This window comes from Sesamum indicum, linkage group LG4, assembly GCF_026168435.1.
Source record: "Sesamum indicum cultivar Baizhima isolate 11 linkage group LG4, ASM2616843v1, whole genome shotgun sequence".
NCBI classification, from domain to species: Eukaryota; Viridiplantae; Streptophyta; class Magnoliopsida; order Lamiales; family Pedaliaceae; genus Sesamum; species Sesamum indicum.
This window is the reverse complement of record NC_142660.1, coordinates 8,476,128-8,492,433: the sequence shown is the minus strand read 5'-3', so window position 1 is coordinate 8,492,433 and position 16,306 is coordinate 8,476,128. Positions and strand designations below refer to the sequence as shown.

General features: G+C 38.6%; 1 protein-coding gene, 1 non-coding gene and 1 pseudogene across 3 annotated transcripts; 1 reads left to right on the top strand and 2 right to left on the bottom strand.

The window, feature by feature from the left end:
* Positions 1-2,648: 2,648 nt before the first annotated feature.
* On the bottom strand, positions 2,649-2,755 carry LOC148788395 (small nucleolar RNA R71). The gene has a single exon (XR_016065404.1). It is a non-coding gene; the product is annotated as a small nucleolar RNA R71 (small nucleolar RNA).
* An 843-nt stretch (positions 2,756-3,598) lies between these two features.
* Positions 3,599-4,719, top strand: LOC148788394 (uncharacterized; annotated as a pseudogene).
* A 1,379-nt stretch (positions 4,720-6,098) lies between these two features.
* Positions 6,099-12,380, bottom strand: LOC105159805 (AP-5 complex subunit beta-like protein). 2 transcript variants are annotated; one of them, XR_847629.3, is made up of 4 exons: positions 10,862-12,380; positions 8,601-9,040; positions 6,850-8,459; positions 6,099-6,741 (listed from the first exon to the last, which is right to left on the bottom strand). XR_847629.3 is itself a non-coding variant. In XM_011077004.3 (3 exons), exons 1-3 carry the CDS (start codon positions 12,305-12,307, stop codon positions 6,977-6,979), a joined length of 3,369 nt encoding a protein of 1,122 aa, XP_011075306.1. In that variant the 5' UTR covers positions 12,308-12,380; the 3' UTR covers positions 6,099-6,976. The 2 variants fall into 2 exon arrangements, 1 of the variants encoding a protein (XP_011075306.1); XM_011077004.3 differs by having other exon boundaries at positions 6,099-8,459.
* Positions 12,381-16,306: the final 3,926 nt, after the last annotated feature.

Here is a 16,306-nt window from a genome sequence, read left to right as displayed (position 1 = left end):
TTTACGCCTCACAAAATCTGTAGCTATAGTGGTTGATAGAATAGAAAATAGTTTTCTATGTTGAGCAATTAAACGAAACACAGTCTCAACTATTAAATCATAGATGCTTAGTCCGAGATGGGAACCGACACCAACTTCCATGCTCTACATTAAAGCTGAGAGATGGTAGATGGAAGGACCATACCCCTATGGAATCGGAAGCCTAAATGTTCACACGGATATTCACATAGGCTCTAATGCCATGGACTGTTGCTAGATGGTCATCCATGGTAGGGGGTGTTCTTGAACAATGGTTAACCAAGAATGATTAATATTGGATTTAATTAATCGATAATGTTGGACAGACGACAGTTATGTACCTACGATGACTGTATCTTGGATCTGTACGAGAGGTGATTATGTCACAGACATGATCATCATAAACCTTGTCCAGTGCAGTCGGAGTATGTAGCGAGGATGGTGAGTTCCAAGAAGAGAATCCGTCTCCTTTTAATATGTGACAGAAATATCTCCTATGCACTTGGAGATGCATTCACGCTTTATGAATCTGTGGCCACAGTTGTTGATCGAATAATAAAAGAGGTTTGTATGTCTAGAAACTTGGCATAACGTGATTTCAAGTATTAAGCATAGATGTCTAGTCCAGGATGGGAACTGACACCTAATTCCATGTCCTAGACTAAGGCCGGGAGATGGTAGACGGAAGAATCGTACCCGTATGGACTCGGGAGCCTAAATGTTCACACAGAAATTCACCTAGTTTCTAGTACCATGGACCGTTGCTAAATGGCCACCCATGGTGACGAACTCTCTTGATTAATGGTTAATCAAGAAATATTAATTAAATTAGATTTAATTAACAATAGTGTTTGACACTAGTCCAAGTCTAATTAAAAGGTGACCCTAAAGAGTCACACACAAATCACTGAGAAAAAACAAGAAATTAATTTGAAATTAATGCCATAAGATGTAAGTAGTTGGATTACTCACACATGGGGGTCCATTCGATGAACAACCCAAGTTTAAATTAATTGGATTAATTTAAATTGGACTTGTCTTTATTTAGTTAATGAATTGGATTTCATTAATTAATAAGAGGCACTTTGGGCTTGAGTATTTAATTGGATTAAATACCTAGTGGACTCAATTAAATGAATTTTATTAAATTGGATTTAGTTAAAATTTTCGGCATTGATGGAGGAAAAGTTGACCAAAGAATTGCATTTCTGGAAAGTGCTAGCTTGGTCATAGTTCGACTTTTCTCTATTTGGAATAGATTGAAGAGTTACCTTATAATAGAATGTATTTAGACACATTCTTATTTATCTATTCAAGGTGTATAAATATATTTTGTGTATGATTATTAGGGTAATAATCCATTACACAATACAAGAAAAAAAAAAAAAAGCCTACTCCACCATCACCATGAATTCGGCCGCCCCCTTCATCTCACCTAGGGTGAGTTTTTCGATCTTGATTCCTTCTAGCAAGGGAATCAAGGTCTTGTTTTCCGGTGTGGTGTGGATCATTTTTAGAGGATTCCTCTATTGGGATCTCGGGTGAATGTTCAACGAAACTAACTGGTCGGAAGCTCGAAATTTAAGAGGTAAATTTTGAATTTAATCCGCTTCTACTTTTATTTTCCAATCATAGCCTCGTATGATTATATTTTATTGTTGCGTAATTTTTCATACTACATTGAACGCCCGAGAACTCCAAGGGTACACCCTTGGGATTCGTTTGTTTTTACGCTTCAAATTTTATTATTATGCATTTTTGTTTATTGCTTCCGCTAGCGCGTTCTCAGGCCGTACCACACGATCCTTTCAAGTGGTAGTAGTTAATTCATCACTTGATTCACGGTTGTCCAAATAATCATAGATTAGTTATAGTTTTGCTAATTGCTTCACTTAAATCCTTATGGGAAGGATATTTAGTATATTAATTGATAGCTAGTGCACTTGCTAGTGATCCATACATATTTTGACAATCAAGTTTTTGTGTCGTTGATGAGGATTTAATTTGAAATAATACCAAAACTCATTAATCTTGGTTAATTTGAATTTTTTTTTTATTTTTTTACTTCACCTTGTCTCTTTCTTTGGTTAACAGCATTATGACACGAAGCAACTGTGGAGATTTCATGCGATTCGACCCAAGAATTGAGAGAACATTCCACCGATAGAAAAAAACCGTTAAAAAAGCTGAAAATAGTGGAAGCACCATACAAAAGAACAACTTGCAGTTTTTGAGACCACTATGGAACACATAGAAGTCGTGGAAAGACCAACGATAGAGTATTCACTACTGACATCTGATGGGACAATGTCCAGCATTCCAACCCTATTGTCCAAGCCAACAATTTTGAGATCAAACCAGCCATCATTCAAATCATTCGATCAAGTGTGCAGTTCTCTGATTTGCTTGACGAGGACCCTAATAAACATCTTGCTAATTTTCTTGAGATGTGTGATACTTTTAAGTTTAATGGTGCTAGTGATGACATTGTTCAACTTAGGATTTTTCCATTCTCATTATGTGATACCGCCAAAGATTGGTTTCAGTCTTTACCTGCTAGTAGTATCGCTACATGGGTTGCATCAACTCAGAAGTTTCTTGCTAAATGTTTTCCTCCCGCTAAAACTACTAAGATGTTAAATGACATTACTTCCTTTGCGCAGTTAGATAGGGAGTCATTGTATGATGCATGGGAACATTTCAACAATATGCTTAGCAAATGTCCTCATCATGAGCTACCCGTGTGGCGACAGGTACAAACTTTTTATAATGGTCTCACTTTGGCTAACCGAGCTACCATTAATGTAGTTGCAGGTGCACTATTATGAAGAAACTGTCGCCAGGAGCATTCAACATCATTGATGATATAGCAACTAATCCGTACTCCTATGGGTAAGAGAGAACTGACAAAAGAGTAGCCAACATTCACAACATTGACACAGTAACAACATTGTCTGCTCAATGGTTGCTCACACGAAAACTGGATAACCTGGCAATCTGGAATGACACACTAATAGGACCTTGTGGTGCATGCGGTCAAATTCAGCACTTAAGTCAAGATTGCCAGGTAGGGAACCCGAATGCTTTTAGTGAAGATGCTAATTTTGTTTCTCATGGCAAGTCTAATTTCAACCGATACTCCAACACTTACAATTCGGGATGGCGTAGTCATTCAAATTTTTCATGGAGTAACAATCAGCAGGACCCCTGGGATATCATCAACCACGACAACGAACTCCACAAGAGAAGAAAAGAAATTTCAAAGATATGCTTTCCAATTTCATCATTGCAGCAACCACTCGAATCCAGACCCTAGAGATGCAAGTGGACAATTGGTAAGCCCGGCCTCCCAAAGAAAGAGGGTCAACTTCCAAGTGACACCAAGAAAAAATCACAAGGAGCAAGTCAATGCAATCACTCTGAAAGTGGTAAGACTATTAGGGATGAGCCACCGAAAGAGCAAGTGGAGGAAACACGAGTTCAGAAAAAAGAGGAACCCCAAGAGGAAACAAAACGAAGTCCTCTCAAACTCAATCTAGATGTTGTTCATCCTTATATCCCATATCCCAAAAGAATTCTGAAACCTAACTTGGATAAACAATTTGGGAAATTTTAGAGATTATTAATAAAGATTCATGTTAACATCCCTCTAATTGATTTTCCTTCGCAGATGTCGAGCTATGCCGAGTTTTTTAACGAGGTGATTTCCAACAAGAGAAAATGGAAAGATGGAGAGACGGTGAAGCTCAATTAAGAATGTTTGGTGATCCTACAAAACCAACTTCCACCAAAACTCAAGGATCTCAGGAGTTTTTCTATCTCCTGCACTATAGGACAAATTAATTTCGATTAAAGCTCTATGTGTTCTAAGTGCTAGCATTAATTTGATGTCTTATTCAGGTTTTGCAAAACTTTGAATGAATGAGCTTACACCAACTATAGTGACACTGCAATTGGCCGATAGGAGTATTAAATATCCTAGGGGGATCGTGGAGGATGTATTGGTAAAAGTTGGAAACCTTTTCATCCCTTTTGGATTTTGTTGTGTTAGACATAGAAGAAGACACGAATACAATACTGAGGTAGACCTTTTCTAGCTACGGGCAAAGCTTTAATTGATGTGAAAAAAGGTCAACCGACACTTAGAATTAATGTGAGGAAATGGTTTTCAATGTTTTCAAAGCAATAAAACATCCAAAAACTGTTATCACGAAGCATTCTCAATTGATTGTATTGAGATGTTAAAGCAAGATTGTGTGACTCTAAGCAAAGTTATAAATCCATCAATGATTGCATTATGAATTCTGACAAATTTGAATCGCAAGTGAGCAAGAAAGAATAGACTGAGGCTCTTTGTCATTTGGAAGCTGGGAGATAAGAGACTACTTCAAGGCTAAGGAGATTCCTACCGATGAATGGACCGAAGACTTCAGAATTGAAACCATCAATTCCGAAAACCCCAATTCTAGAACTCAAACCTCTACCATCTCATTTAAAGCATGTCATCTTAGGAAAAGATGCATCCTTACAGGTAATTGTTTCCTCTGGTTTGGCAAATCTTCAAGAAGAGAAGTTGAAGAGAGTGTTGAAGGAACATATGAAAGCTATTGGGTGGAGAATTGCTGAAATTAAAGGATTAGTCCATTCACATGCACGCACAAGATTTTGATGGAGGATGGGCACAACCACAAAGAAGGTTGAATCCCAACATGCAAGCGGTGGTCAAAAGGAAATTCTTAAGTGGGTCGCTGCAGGTATCATCTACCCTATCTCCGACTCCATGTGGGTAAGCCCCATTCAATGTGTACCTAAGAAAGGTAGGATGACAGTAGTAACTAACGATCATAATGAACTAATTCCCACTAAAATAGTAACGGGCTGGCGGGCCTGTATTGGTTATAGGGTGTTTAATAGGCTACTGGGAAATATCATTTCTCCCTCTTTTATTGATAAAATGGTTGAAAAGCTTACAGGGCACAACTACTACTGTTTCTTAGATGGTTACTTCGGATACCACCAGAGGACATCGCCCAAGAGGATCAACAGAAAACTACATTTATATGCACATATGGCACCTTTGCACATCTTTTTTTGCAAATTCTTTCCTCAGGATACCCACACGCTTCGGCTTAAATTTTGAATAATAATTCATATTCTTTGGATCTGTGCTATTTTCACACGCATCAATATTAAACAAAATAATAATTTAAACTAATTAATAAAATACTATTTTTATTATTGATTAACACTTATATTGATATTGACATTTATATTTGAAAAAAAAAACTTTAGTATATTATATTCGTGTTGTTATTTTAATTTAATTTTTTAATTTAAATTACAAATTTATAAAATAATTATATTTTTTTGGTTTTTTAATATTTATAAATACATTTAAGAACAAATTATTTTTTTTAGGATGGATGAAAATGGAAAAAGACCATTGAAGACAACGTTAAAATAAGTAAATTTGACCATGATAATTTTAAATAGGGGTATTTTTGTTAATTATGGATAAAAAAGGTCAAAATCCAGAAAAAGATCAAATCCGCATGCATCAGGCGCGTGTATATGCCACCTTCAGTTAATTTCTAACATAAGGGGGATTTTGAGTATTTTGAGAACACGAAAGAATTTTCAATCATTTCTAGAAAATACAAGGGGAAAATTGCAATTTGGCCAATTTATTTGTTATACAACCACGAACAGTCACACTATTTAACTTAATTAAATATTAAATTTTTATTAGCGTTTAGTAACTTAATAATATAAATGATAGTTATTTGTACATAAATAAACACAAATACTAATTGACATAAATTTTACTATTTTTGGGAAAAAAAAAGTAATACTGACAAATGACAAGTGTAAATGTTAACCCAAAAAAAAACATCTTTTAACCCATGGACAATACAATTCTTGATTAATTAAATTCTTTCTTAAAAAATGTTTTTTCCCGAGCACTCCTAATTCAACTTTTATCTATTTCTCAATAATTTTTACCACCACACAAGTTTTAATTCTATTACAAATTTCTACTTTCTCGACTTTAAAGGCCCAATAAAAGTACAAAGGACAGATTTATTGATATTCAAACATTCAATCCCAGATTTCAATTTATTCCAATTTCCAACTCAACTTTCAAGTGTATCAGATTGTTTACAAGTCATACATTCTACGACTTCCGGAAGTTCAATGCAAAGGAACAATCAATTTTCACAGAACCTAAAATCTAGATCAAACTCATCGGACAGACGCGAAAGAAACGTCTGTCTGAATAATTCGCGTCCATGAATTTTCTCAAAGAGAAAGCAACATTTGACTCTAAAATGAAGATATACTATTAAAGTGTATACAATCGAATACTTTATGCACAGGGAACCTCAACTGCAGATCGCCACAAGATGCTTGAGACCTTGTAATACGCTTGCTTGTTAATAAAAATGAGTTCAATTTTTAGTGCCATAATGTCTCAAATCTTACTTCATCAATGTCATGTCGTCATCTGATACCCTGGTTTTCCTCTCCACCATCGTCTCTCTTCCACACGTAACTCATACTATATGATTACTGTAGCTAGAAACCATGGCTTGATCTGGATCTTGATTTTGCGTCTTTACGTTTCACACTGTCCACTTTGTACCTGTGCGATCATTTTCAATGTAGGAGTGAATTAAGAAGCTCTGCTGAAGGTTCCTTTTCATCAGGCGGGGGTGCATGCATCTGAATCATAAGAAGTTGAAAATCACCGTTCCATGTACATCGCCACTATAGCAAGTTAAGAGCACCGTGAATGTCAAACATATAAAAGGACAGAAAAGAGTGCTCTACCTGTTCCATACTTCAAGCACAAAAAGGCCTTATTCTTTGAGGCAAGAATAAAAGAATTTCAAGCGAAGATCTTAAGTTCAAAGGCAGAATGAACAGAAGACAATCACTTTGGAGTACAAGACGAGCTTCAGTCCAAAACTAAAGCTTCCAAATAGTCATCAACATAAGCTAAGCATGGCCAATGATCAGTTCTAATCCGAACAAGAGTTGAAAAATCTCGAAGCTCCATTTGGAAAAGAAGATGGAATCTTGGTGGAAGAAATATCAAAATGTGGAAGTAACCAATATTTTTCCTACTACTTGGGATTTGACCCTCTCCCTCATCTTCATCGCCAAAGTACTTGAGATAAAGGGGCCCTCTAGAACTAGTTGGTGAACAAGTTACATCAAGTGAAGAATCTGAACTGAAATCCTTCCACAGTATGTCCTTGATCACACCCCCAGCTTTCACCATATCAACAAGTGGTTCACCAATAACACAAACAACAAAAGGCGCAAGATGACGCTCAACAGCTTGAACCAAAGATGTCGCGGGAACTTCAATTAGTTTTACAGACCGAGTCCCACTTATTGCAGCAACCCCTTTTCCACCTTTCAAGACAAAGGTTTCTCTACCTGTGCTAGATGATGTCTCACAGGCCTCCCATAACGCATTAAATAGGTCCACATAATAAAGAGGTGCATCATCTTCAGCAATATCATCTGGAAGAATAGCTCTCAGAAACATATCCTCAATTCCCACAGAGACACTATGAAGCTGTCCGCAGATTATCTGACCATTGTCTGTATTAGTTTCAATGAAGACGTCAACCAGACCAGGCATTGGTTCCCGTGGCTCCAATTCTATAGATACGGGAGCCATGAAGTCATCTTCTTCGACATGGTGACCATTCTCCACTGGAACAATAGCTAATGAATCGGTTTGGCTCAAAGGTTTAGCATTTTTAGGTGGTGAGCCAAGAAGGAAGGCAACATGAAATGACGAAATAGGTCCATATGGCGCAGAAGAAGCAAATTTAAGAACCGTGGCGTATAATGCAGGAAGTTTGTCCACTTCATCCAACACATTAGCTGATGTATTGACTTCCCATATACCAACAAATGGCTCCGAGTCAAATCTCAAACTACAGGAGATCTTAATCTTGAGGCCCGGCATATGTCTATAATCAGGAATAAATGAGAAATGCCTTCTCAGTACCGTCACAATCTCTGAAATTTTTGCATCCATAACGCGCAAAGGCACTTTTTGTTGAAGTATTTCACTTTCTGAGATAATATCGTCATTCATACTTATGTCAGAGCCCCTTTCCTCGCTTGTTGGCTCATTATCCCTGATGCCCTCAAAGAATCCAGGTTTGTCAGCACTGATGCCAAGATTTGGCAGAGATAGGGACCATGACTGCTTCACCAATAAAGGCATCACACGTTTTATATGGATATAAGAAGCGATACTGCCAGACCTCTTAAGGTCGGGGAAAGATTGAAGAGACTGAAGACTAAAGAATGAGTCGGGATGAGTGGATGGAGATATCCCAGGTAAATTTTCCCCCGTGTTCAGTATGTGTTTGAGCTTTTTTCCCGGTATACAGAGAAGCATTCGCAGGTAAAATCTGCAATACACCACATTCAGTGAGAAAATATTTCAGAGTGCTGAGGTAATGGGAAAGATAAAGTACCTGGGCTGGTAACCAATACAACATTTTTCCAGGCAGTAAAGCTTTAACCATGTTCCTTATATTTCCAAGACGTACCTCGCATTGTCTCGAACCTCCAGATCAGGAAAATAGAGACAAGTAGATTCAAGAAGATGAGATAATCCAGTGCATAAGCTAGAGCTGGGGTGGTGGATCAGCATTGTTCGACAAATGGCAAGAATTTTACTGCCATGGGACCAAGATTTCAACCCTGTATCAGGACCATGTTTCTTTACAAGGAAAACCATGAATCTCATGAGGAGATTTAACAGCCCACTAGGTGAAACTTTATCAATTTCAGAAATTCTCTCAAATATGGGGAAGTAAGATCCCAGGCTATAATCTATTTTGAGCTTAGGAAGCAGATGCTTATCCAGAGTTTTGAGAAGATGCTCTCCCAACCAGCGATGCTTGTGGCATCCCAACAAGCGATCTATGCATGCAACAGTTACTGGAACTAATCCCTTGAATTCCAAAGTCGAGTCCACCAGCATTTTCTGCAAATTAAAAGGTAAATGGGACTATGTTGCAGATTCATGATAGAAATGTAAGCAAGCACCACTGGAAAGCTTTGCCTGTACTTGCCAGTTGTAAGAATATCAAAGCTTCAGGTCAAACACACAAAGGCTACTTACATCAGATTTGCCGCGCTTTCAAGAAAAATATATTAACATGAGTTGAGAGTGGTGAATCTCTTCTATCTAAGTGAACATGTAGAGAACTAGAAGTTTTGTCATGCTTTCATTCTTATTTCATGATCAGGGAGAAAAAAGAAATACCACATGAAACATCCAAAATCATTCAAATATCCACCACAAGCACATTAAAGCATTGCTACCTAATGAGACTAAGGCATCAAATTAGATTTATAAGAACATTCAGAGACCAAAACCACCAATTAGCACTTTGTTGTTGCCTACCTAAGCTTGATATTGTAAAAAGTCAACATGCCTTCCATGCTTTTTATGCAATTTCTTTTGCCCATCCTCTATTTACACATGCTTTGGTAGACACAATTTCATATCAGTTAATAGGAATGAGTATGGGCCTCGCCCCATAATATCACCTTTTTAGTTTGAAACATCTACATGCATTTGATCTAAATTGACCAAAACATGATTTACTAAATCGGTCTTACTTTAATGCTTTGAGGAAGTCAACATATAACTTTCCTCAGGTTGTTATTGTATTAATTTCCAAACTTCTAAACAAGCTTAATATATAGTTGAGAGGCACCAAAGGAAACTAGTGAGCACTAAGGTCTTAGCCTTCAGTTCTGATTATTGTGCACAGAAAATAAAAGACTCAGTTAGACAGCACCCATGGTCTACGTCTTGAAGAGAGTTCTGCCATTAATTTTCATAATACATACTCTCCATCCCAAATGTTTCGATCCAGTTTCACCCTATGAGAGTTTAGAAAGTGTTATTTTTGTGACCTTTTACACTATTGCCCTTAAAATGTATTTGTAGAGAGTTAGTGGGTCTCATATTATTACTTCAATTGAGGGGGCAGTTCTTTAAAAAATATTCCATTTTGGGAGGAAGTATCTAAAATTGAAGCTGCAATAGTCAGAGTGTGTGTCTGAATGAGAGAGACAGAGTCTGAAGTTAGAGATTTGCATACGTGTCTTCATGCATGAATGTGATATGAAATATATGAATCTAAATGTCTCAGTGATTCTAGTGGAGGACAACTCTAAATACACTTTGCATGCAAGAAAGAAGAGAGGAAACAGTTGAAAGAAGAGAAACAGAGGAACACTGCAAGGAGAAAAAGAGAAGCAAAGAAGAACTGTAAAGATAACCAAGCAGAAAAGTGCTGTAGTTGGAGCTCCCAGACTACGACATTGGCTTAGCTTGAACTAAGTCCACATAGTTCAGACAAATGATCTACAACTATTTCTCTAAAACTGACTTTTTTTCTTAAAACCGGCAATTTCTGCAGCTGAAACTGGTCATAGAAACTTTGAAGGCATACAAGTTCCAAAAGAATTCAGGCTTCCACTTCTAGATATGCAAAGTAGTCTCGAGAATCCAGGCAAGTGATATTCTTTAGTAAGTCCTCTCTTTGCACCATCTACATACCAAAATATGCTAAAGGTTCCTCCAGACTCATAATTCTCACAACAGAAAGGCTGTCATAATCCTCATGGTAAAAATATCATCCTCTCCATTTTGATGTTTTTACAGATCTTAAACATATAAAACTTTGAAGAACAAATTAAACAACTAAGAGCCAGCTCACAAAGCCAAGAAATCGACAAGGGAGATAAAGAAGATGAAACAAAGATTCAAGAGGCAATGAGGCATATATACCTGTAAGGTGTAAAAGATGTTTGACTCAATAAGAGTACCAACTGAAGAACCAGCAGCATCAGAATGCGGTGATCCGCTAATCAGAAATTTATGGAAAGTGCGAAATGCCACTGCAGTTTCTGTGCTCCATGGAGGCAGCCATCTGAAAGCTGACACGGAAACAAGGCCATCTTTGAATAGCTTCACCTCATACACCTCCTTATCAGCCTCCACATGCTTTACACCACTTGCATCTCCAGGATTAGCGAGCAAGCTAGAGCAATATGCAAGCAAGTCAAGCTTCAAGGCTTTCATAGCCAGGGAATCGAAAATTGTAGGATAAAAGCTTAATCTCATGTCAAGGATGCTTCTCTTTCTTGTATCATCCTTACCAACTATCAAAGCAAAGAAGCCTAATATCCAGTGAAGTCCCAACAACCTAAAAACCAAATGGTGTTGTGATTCTTTCGACATCAACAATATGCGAGAAGATACCTCAAATTCTTGTCCTTCAAAAGAATCCAAAAACTTCAAATACAGTCCCAAGAAAACATGACAAAGCAATGGTTCGAACGTGTACAGCAACCATGAGAACTGCACCCTCAGCAGAGAAGCCTGAAGTTCTAGCTCTTCAGCTACAGGAATAATAGCAGCCATAAACTCCACCAATCCATATGGAGTTAAATATTGCGGGCACTCCAGCAAAAACGCAACAACTCTCCGCAGCTCCTTGTAACAAATCTCCTTCTCCTTCCACACGAAATCCGCACCAACCCCATCAATCAAAAACTGCGGGAAATTGAACGGAATTAAAGGGACCGTAGCATTACTAATAGACGCAATAGTGTCACTCGGCTTCAGCTTGACAATATTGCGTATGGTTGTGGACAATAACAGAACATACCACTGTGAAACATGGGTCCGTTCGCTTTGGCACAAGGACCACAAATGGGGAGTAATTTCGGAAAGCAAACAAGGGAAAGCCAGTTCCAATTGCCGCAAACACTCACACGCGATTCCGCGCGTTTGCCGATCGAGGCCGTGATTGGGGCGATTGATAATAGTCAACAAGAGCTCGACGAGGCCACTGAGTGGAGCGCAGCTGCTTAAATCATTGTTATCCAATAGCGATGTGATGAAAATGGCGGCGGTGGAGATGAGGAATTGGTCTTTGAGAGAAAATGGGTCATTGGGGGACTGAATGACGGAGCGAAGGGCATCGAGCAGGCGGGACAGAGAGGACGATGGCGGCGGCGAATCTTCAAGCGTGTGATGCTCGAGGAAAGTGAGGATATGAAGTTTGAGTTGGAGGGGAAAATCTTTACGGAGGAGGGAGGAGAGGCAGAGGTCGAATAAAGGAGCACCGCCGGTCCAGCGTTGGAGGCGGGCGGCGCCGCCTAGGTTGTAGTCGTCGATTAGCGACTCCCATTCCGGCGGAGACAGGGGTTTCAGAGACGTTCCGGCCATTGGTATGTATCGTCAGCCAGGATTCATGCTCCCCTTCGGTTTATGGACATGTTCAAGCAAATGGTACAGGAAATAGACCATTTTCTTCTAACTATTTTTTCCACAAAAATGCAAGCAACCCTTTTATTTTTTTTCTCTTTTTTTTTTCAAAAAAACTACCACTGGAACGTGGGAAGAGCATTTTCGAGTCCCCAACCCTTCTTTATTAAGATTAGAAAGCAAACAAATTTACAATGAAAAATATTGACTCCCTATCATTTCTAAGAAGCTGTAAAAAAAGAAGTATAGTAATAGTCACCAAAAGCATAAACAAGGAGTCCTACTCCCTTACAGAAAATCACAAAGGCATAAAGAAGGAGTATTAATCCCTTACAAAAAGTGCTAAAATGGAAGACGAAGTTGGGGACGATGATCAAGTGTGTCAAAAAGTTTCTACCGCTACACTCGAATTATCGATTCCAACTAGTACCGGCAAATTAAGCTATATAAGCAATCCAACAATTGTCACAAAAAGTTGCACCATCAATAATTGAGTACAACAAAATGAGAGATGAACTAACTATACATTAGCCACATGAGACCTCAACTCTCTCTTAAATTATGAGATTTCAACCTATAAAAGAGTGCAGAGAAACGCAGGGTATAGGCAGGAATTATGCAGCAACAGATCACGACAGGCGCAGGAATAGCGTAGAGCAGTTTGTGCGTAGTAGTAGAAACAACACTAAGAGTTTGTAGAAGCATACATTGTCAGACAACGCAGGCAAAAGTAATTAGCGAACAACAACACGAAATAAGCTATAATAGACCGCAATTTTCAGCAGCAGGCAGACTACAAAGCAGTAATAGAAACAACTAAAGTAGGGAAGAAGACAAAAAACAGTAAAGCAGCCCAACCAACATTCACGTGAAGCTATGTCAATAGGCATCAACTAAACTACTCAGGGGGGATCAACCAACAATTTTAAATCGAACGTGTGGGAGGCCGTAAGAGTCAAGGTTGACCATACCTTTCGCTTTACCTGTGAGATGTTCCTTGGAAAGGATGCTAAGTTGTTGAGATATACATGCTTGATTAGCTAGAAAATCAGCCATTTGGTTGCCTTCTCTAAAAATATGAGAGATTTTGTATTCTATTTTCCATAGGAGGTTTTGGATGCTTTGGAGGATAGTCTGACGGTACCATGCCCCTTGTCGTGGTGTGGAGATAAGTTTGATAGTAACCATTGCATCAGCTTCAATCCAAATATTGTGAAATTCCTTTTCAATGCATAGTTTTAGTCCTATGTGTATGACTCGAAGTTCAGCCTGGGTGTTAGAGGTAGTGCCTAAGGGTTCTTGAACAGCAAAGATGACTTGACTAAGATGATGTTTGAGGATGCCGCCCGCACCAGAAATCCCAGGGTTACCTTTGGACGCTCCATCTGTATTCAATTTATACCACTCTTCTTGAGGCTTTTTCCAATGAACAATAGTAGCTTTTTGCTGCTTAGTCTTCGATTGGAGGGGGATATTGAGAGTGTTAATAGTGAAAAACTCTCCTTGAATGTGTGGGGGTTTCAACAACTCACTTTTATATAGGTTATGCAGGTACGCCTGAGTTTTGTGAATGATGGTGTTGGCCTTAAATGCGACCCCTTTGTGCTTAGCATCATTCCAGAGCTTCCATATATTCCAGAGGATCAGGATCGGGATAATATCTCTGATGTGTGGTTTAGCGGAAATTCTATTTTTCCACGACTGGATGAGAATGGTGATGTCATTGATTTGGGGGATATTAATTATTTAGCGTTGAAGTAGCCCCAGACTTCCAAAAACTTATTGTTGCGTAAGAAAAGATGCAGTATGGTTTCTTCTACTTCACAACAATAACATTTGGAGGCCATTGTTATCCCCTTCTGCTTAAACCTCTCATCAAAAGGTACCTAGTTATGAATTAACCTCCAGACGAACACTGATATGTTTGGGATAATCAATTTAGACCAAAGAGTACGGTAGAAGAGCTGAGGAGATTGATGGCTTCTAATTTCATTCCAAGCTGATTTAGTAGTAAACGCTCAATTCTTCCAATGCAGAAAGTCAATTTGGTTTTCAATAATAGGAACTTGCATGATCAATTTGATCATGTGCAGTGGCACAGCTTGTTGGAGTTTGTTGACATCCCACTCAGAGTTGTTCCAGAACCAGTTAACAGGGACATGAAGATTGTAGTGAGTACCTAAGATATTCGATAGTGTGCCATCCGGTAGCCACCAGTCTAAAAAATATTCGCTTGTGCTTCTATTTGAATTTTACAGAGTCTTTTCCAGATACTCGAGTGAGTCATGAAGATCTTGGAAAGCGTGGAAAAGTATCCTCCACAGTATTTACTTATGGGGAAGTTTGACTATAGAGAATTTTTGAGCCTCAATCTCAACCAAAGTTTGTATGAGAATGCCGTGAACATCTCTCGAAGGTTTCTAATCCCAAGTCCACCTTCTTGAATAGGATAGCAAATGTTTTGCCACTTTGTCCAGTGGATTTTCCTTTCTTTCTTTGTTTTACCCCAGAAATATTTTGCGAAAAGTTGTTCAAGTTTATGTATGGTTTACAAGGGGGTTGAGAACTTGGAGGAGGTAGATTGACATAGAATAGAGCACAATCTTGATTAATTGAAGTCTACCCCCGTAAGAGAGGTGACAATGTTCCCATCCAACAATTTTTCCTCTGACTTTGTCGATCAGATTTTCAAAGAGAATTTTCTTCTTGTTTCCCTTGTAGAGAGGAGCACCAAGGTAGATAATGGGGAGCGCCTTCCTTGAGAATCCAGTGATATGTTTGATCCGATATGCTATTAGGTTGGCTTTTTTTTCAAGAATGAATGCACTTTTTTTACATGATTGATTTTCTGCTTGGAGGATTCCTTGATTTTTTTCAGGAATTGCATTAACTTGATAAACTATCCTCCTTGCAGTTTGTGAACAAGATAACATCATCGACATATGAGAGGTGTGATATCTTGACCTTACAGTTAGTCTGGTAGAACATATCCGGGTTCTCGTCAAAGAGGAGTTCGAGACCTCTTGAGAATGCTTCTGCTACGAGGATAAAGAGAGCTGGGGAAAGTGGATCCCCTTGTCTCTAAGCCCTGGGATGATTTAAGGAATCCTGCCGCTTCTCCGTTCACAAGAACAGTGAACCAACCAGTTTGGATAGCATGCTTGATGAGTGTGATGAATCTGTGAGGTAAGCCCGTCTTCTACAAAATTGTGAGGAAGAAATTCCAAATGATTCTGTCGTACGCTTTAGACATGTCGAGTTTGATTACTAGATTGCCTTTGTTATATCTGAGGTCAAGATGGCGAATCATCTTTTGAGCCATGAGAATGTTGTCCCCAATTAATCTTCCTGGAACAAAATCGCTTTGCGAAAGGGAAATAATATATGAAAGTGTGTGGAAAAGCTTGTTGTAGATCAGCTTGGACAAATTTTATTGGTGACATTGCACAAGGAGATGGGTCTGAAGTTATTCCAAGTTTGAGGGGAATTTACTTTAGGGATAAGCACAATTGTTGTAGCTGTGAAGCTCCTTGGCTTTGGGGTGCCACAAAAGAAGTCCTTGACAGCCTCACATATACCTATTGCAATAAACTCCCAGCAGGCTTGATAGAAAGCTGATGAAAACCCGTCCAGGCCTGCAACACTATCCTTATCAATACTGAAAACTGTATCTTTGATGTCCTCATCTGTTGGTAAACTGTCAAAATGCATTCTTTTGAGACTTGGGGGGATTGAAATGTGAATTTTGGGACATTGTTTCTGGCAGGATTACAAAAGAGTAGGTTTTTGAACTATGTAGTAGCAGATTCCTTGATAAGGTCCGGATTAGTAACTTCTTGGTTCTCTTACTTGAACCTCTTTTTCTTCCCTATGAGTGGAAGTATTTTGTGTTCCTTTCCCCTACCTTGAGCCACTTAAAGCTGCTCTTTTGCTTCCACTATTCAGATTCTAATGTGAGTG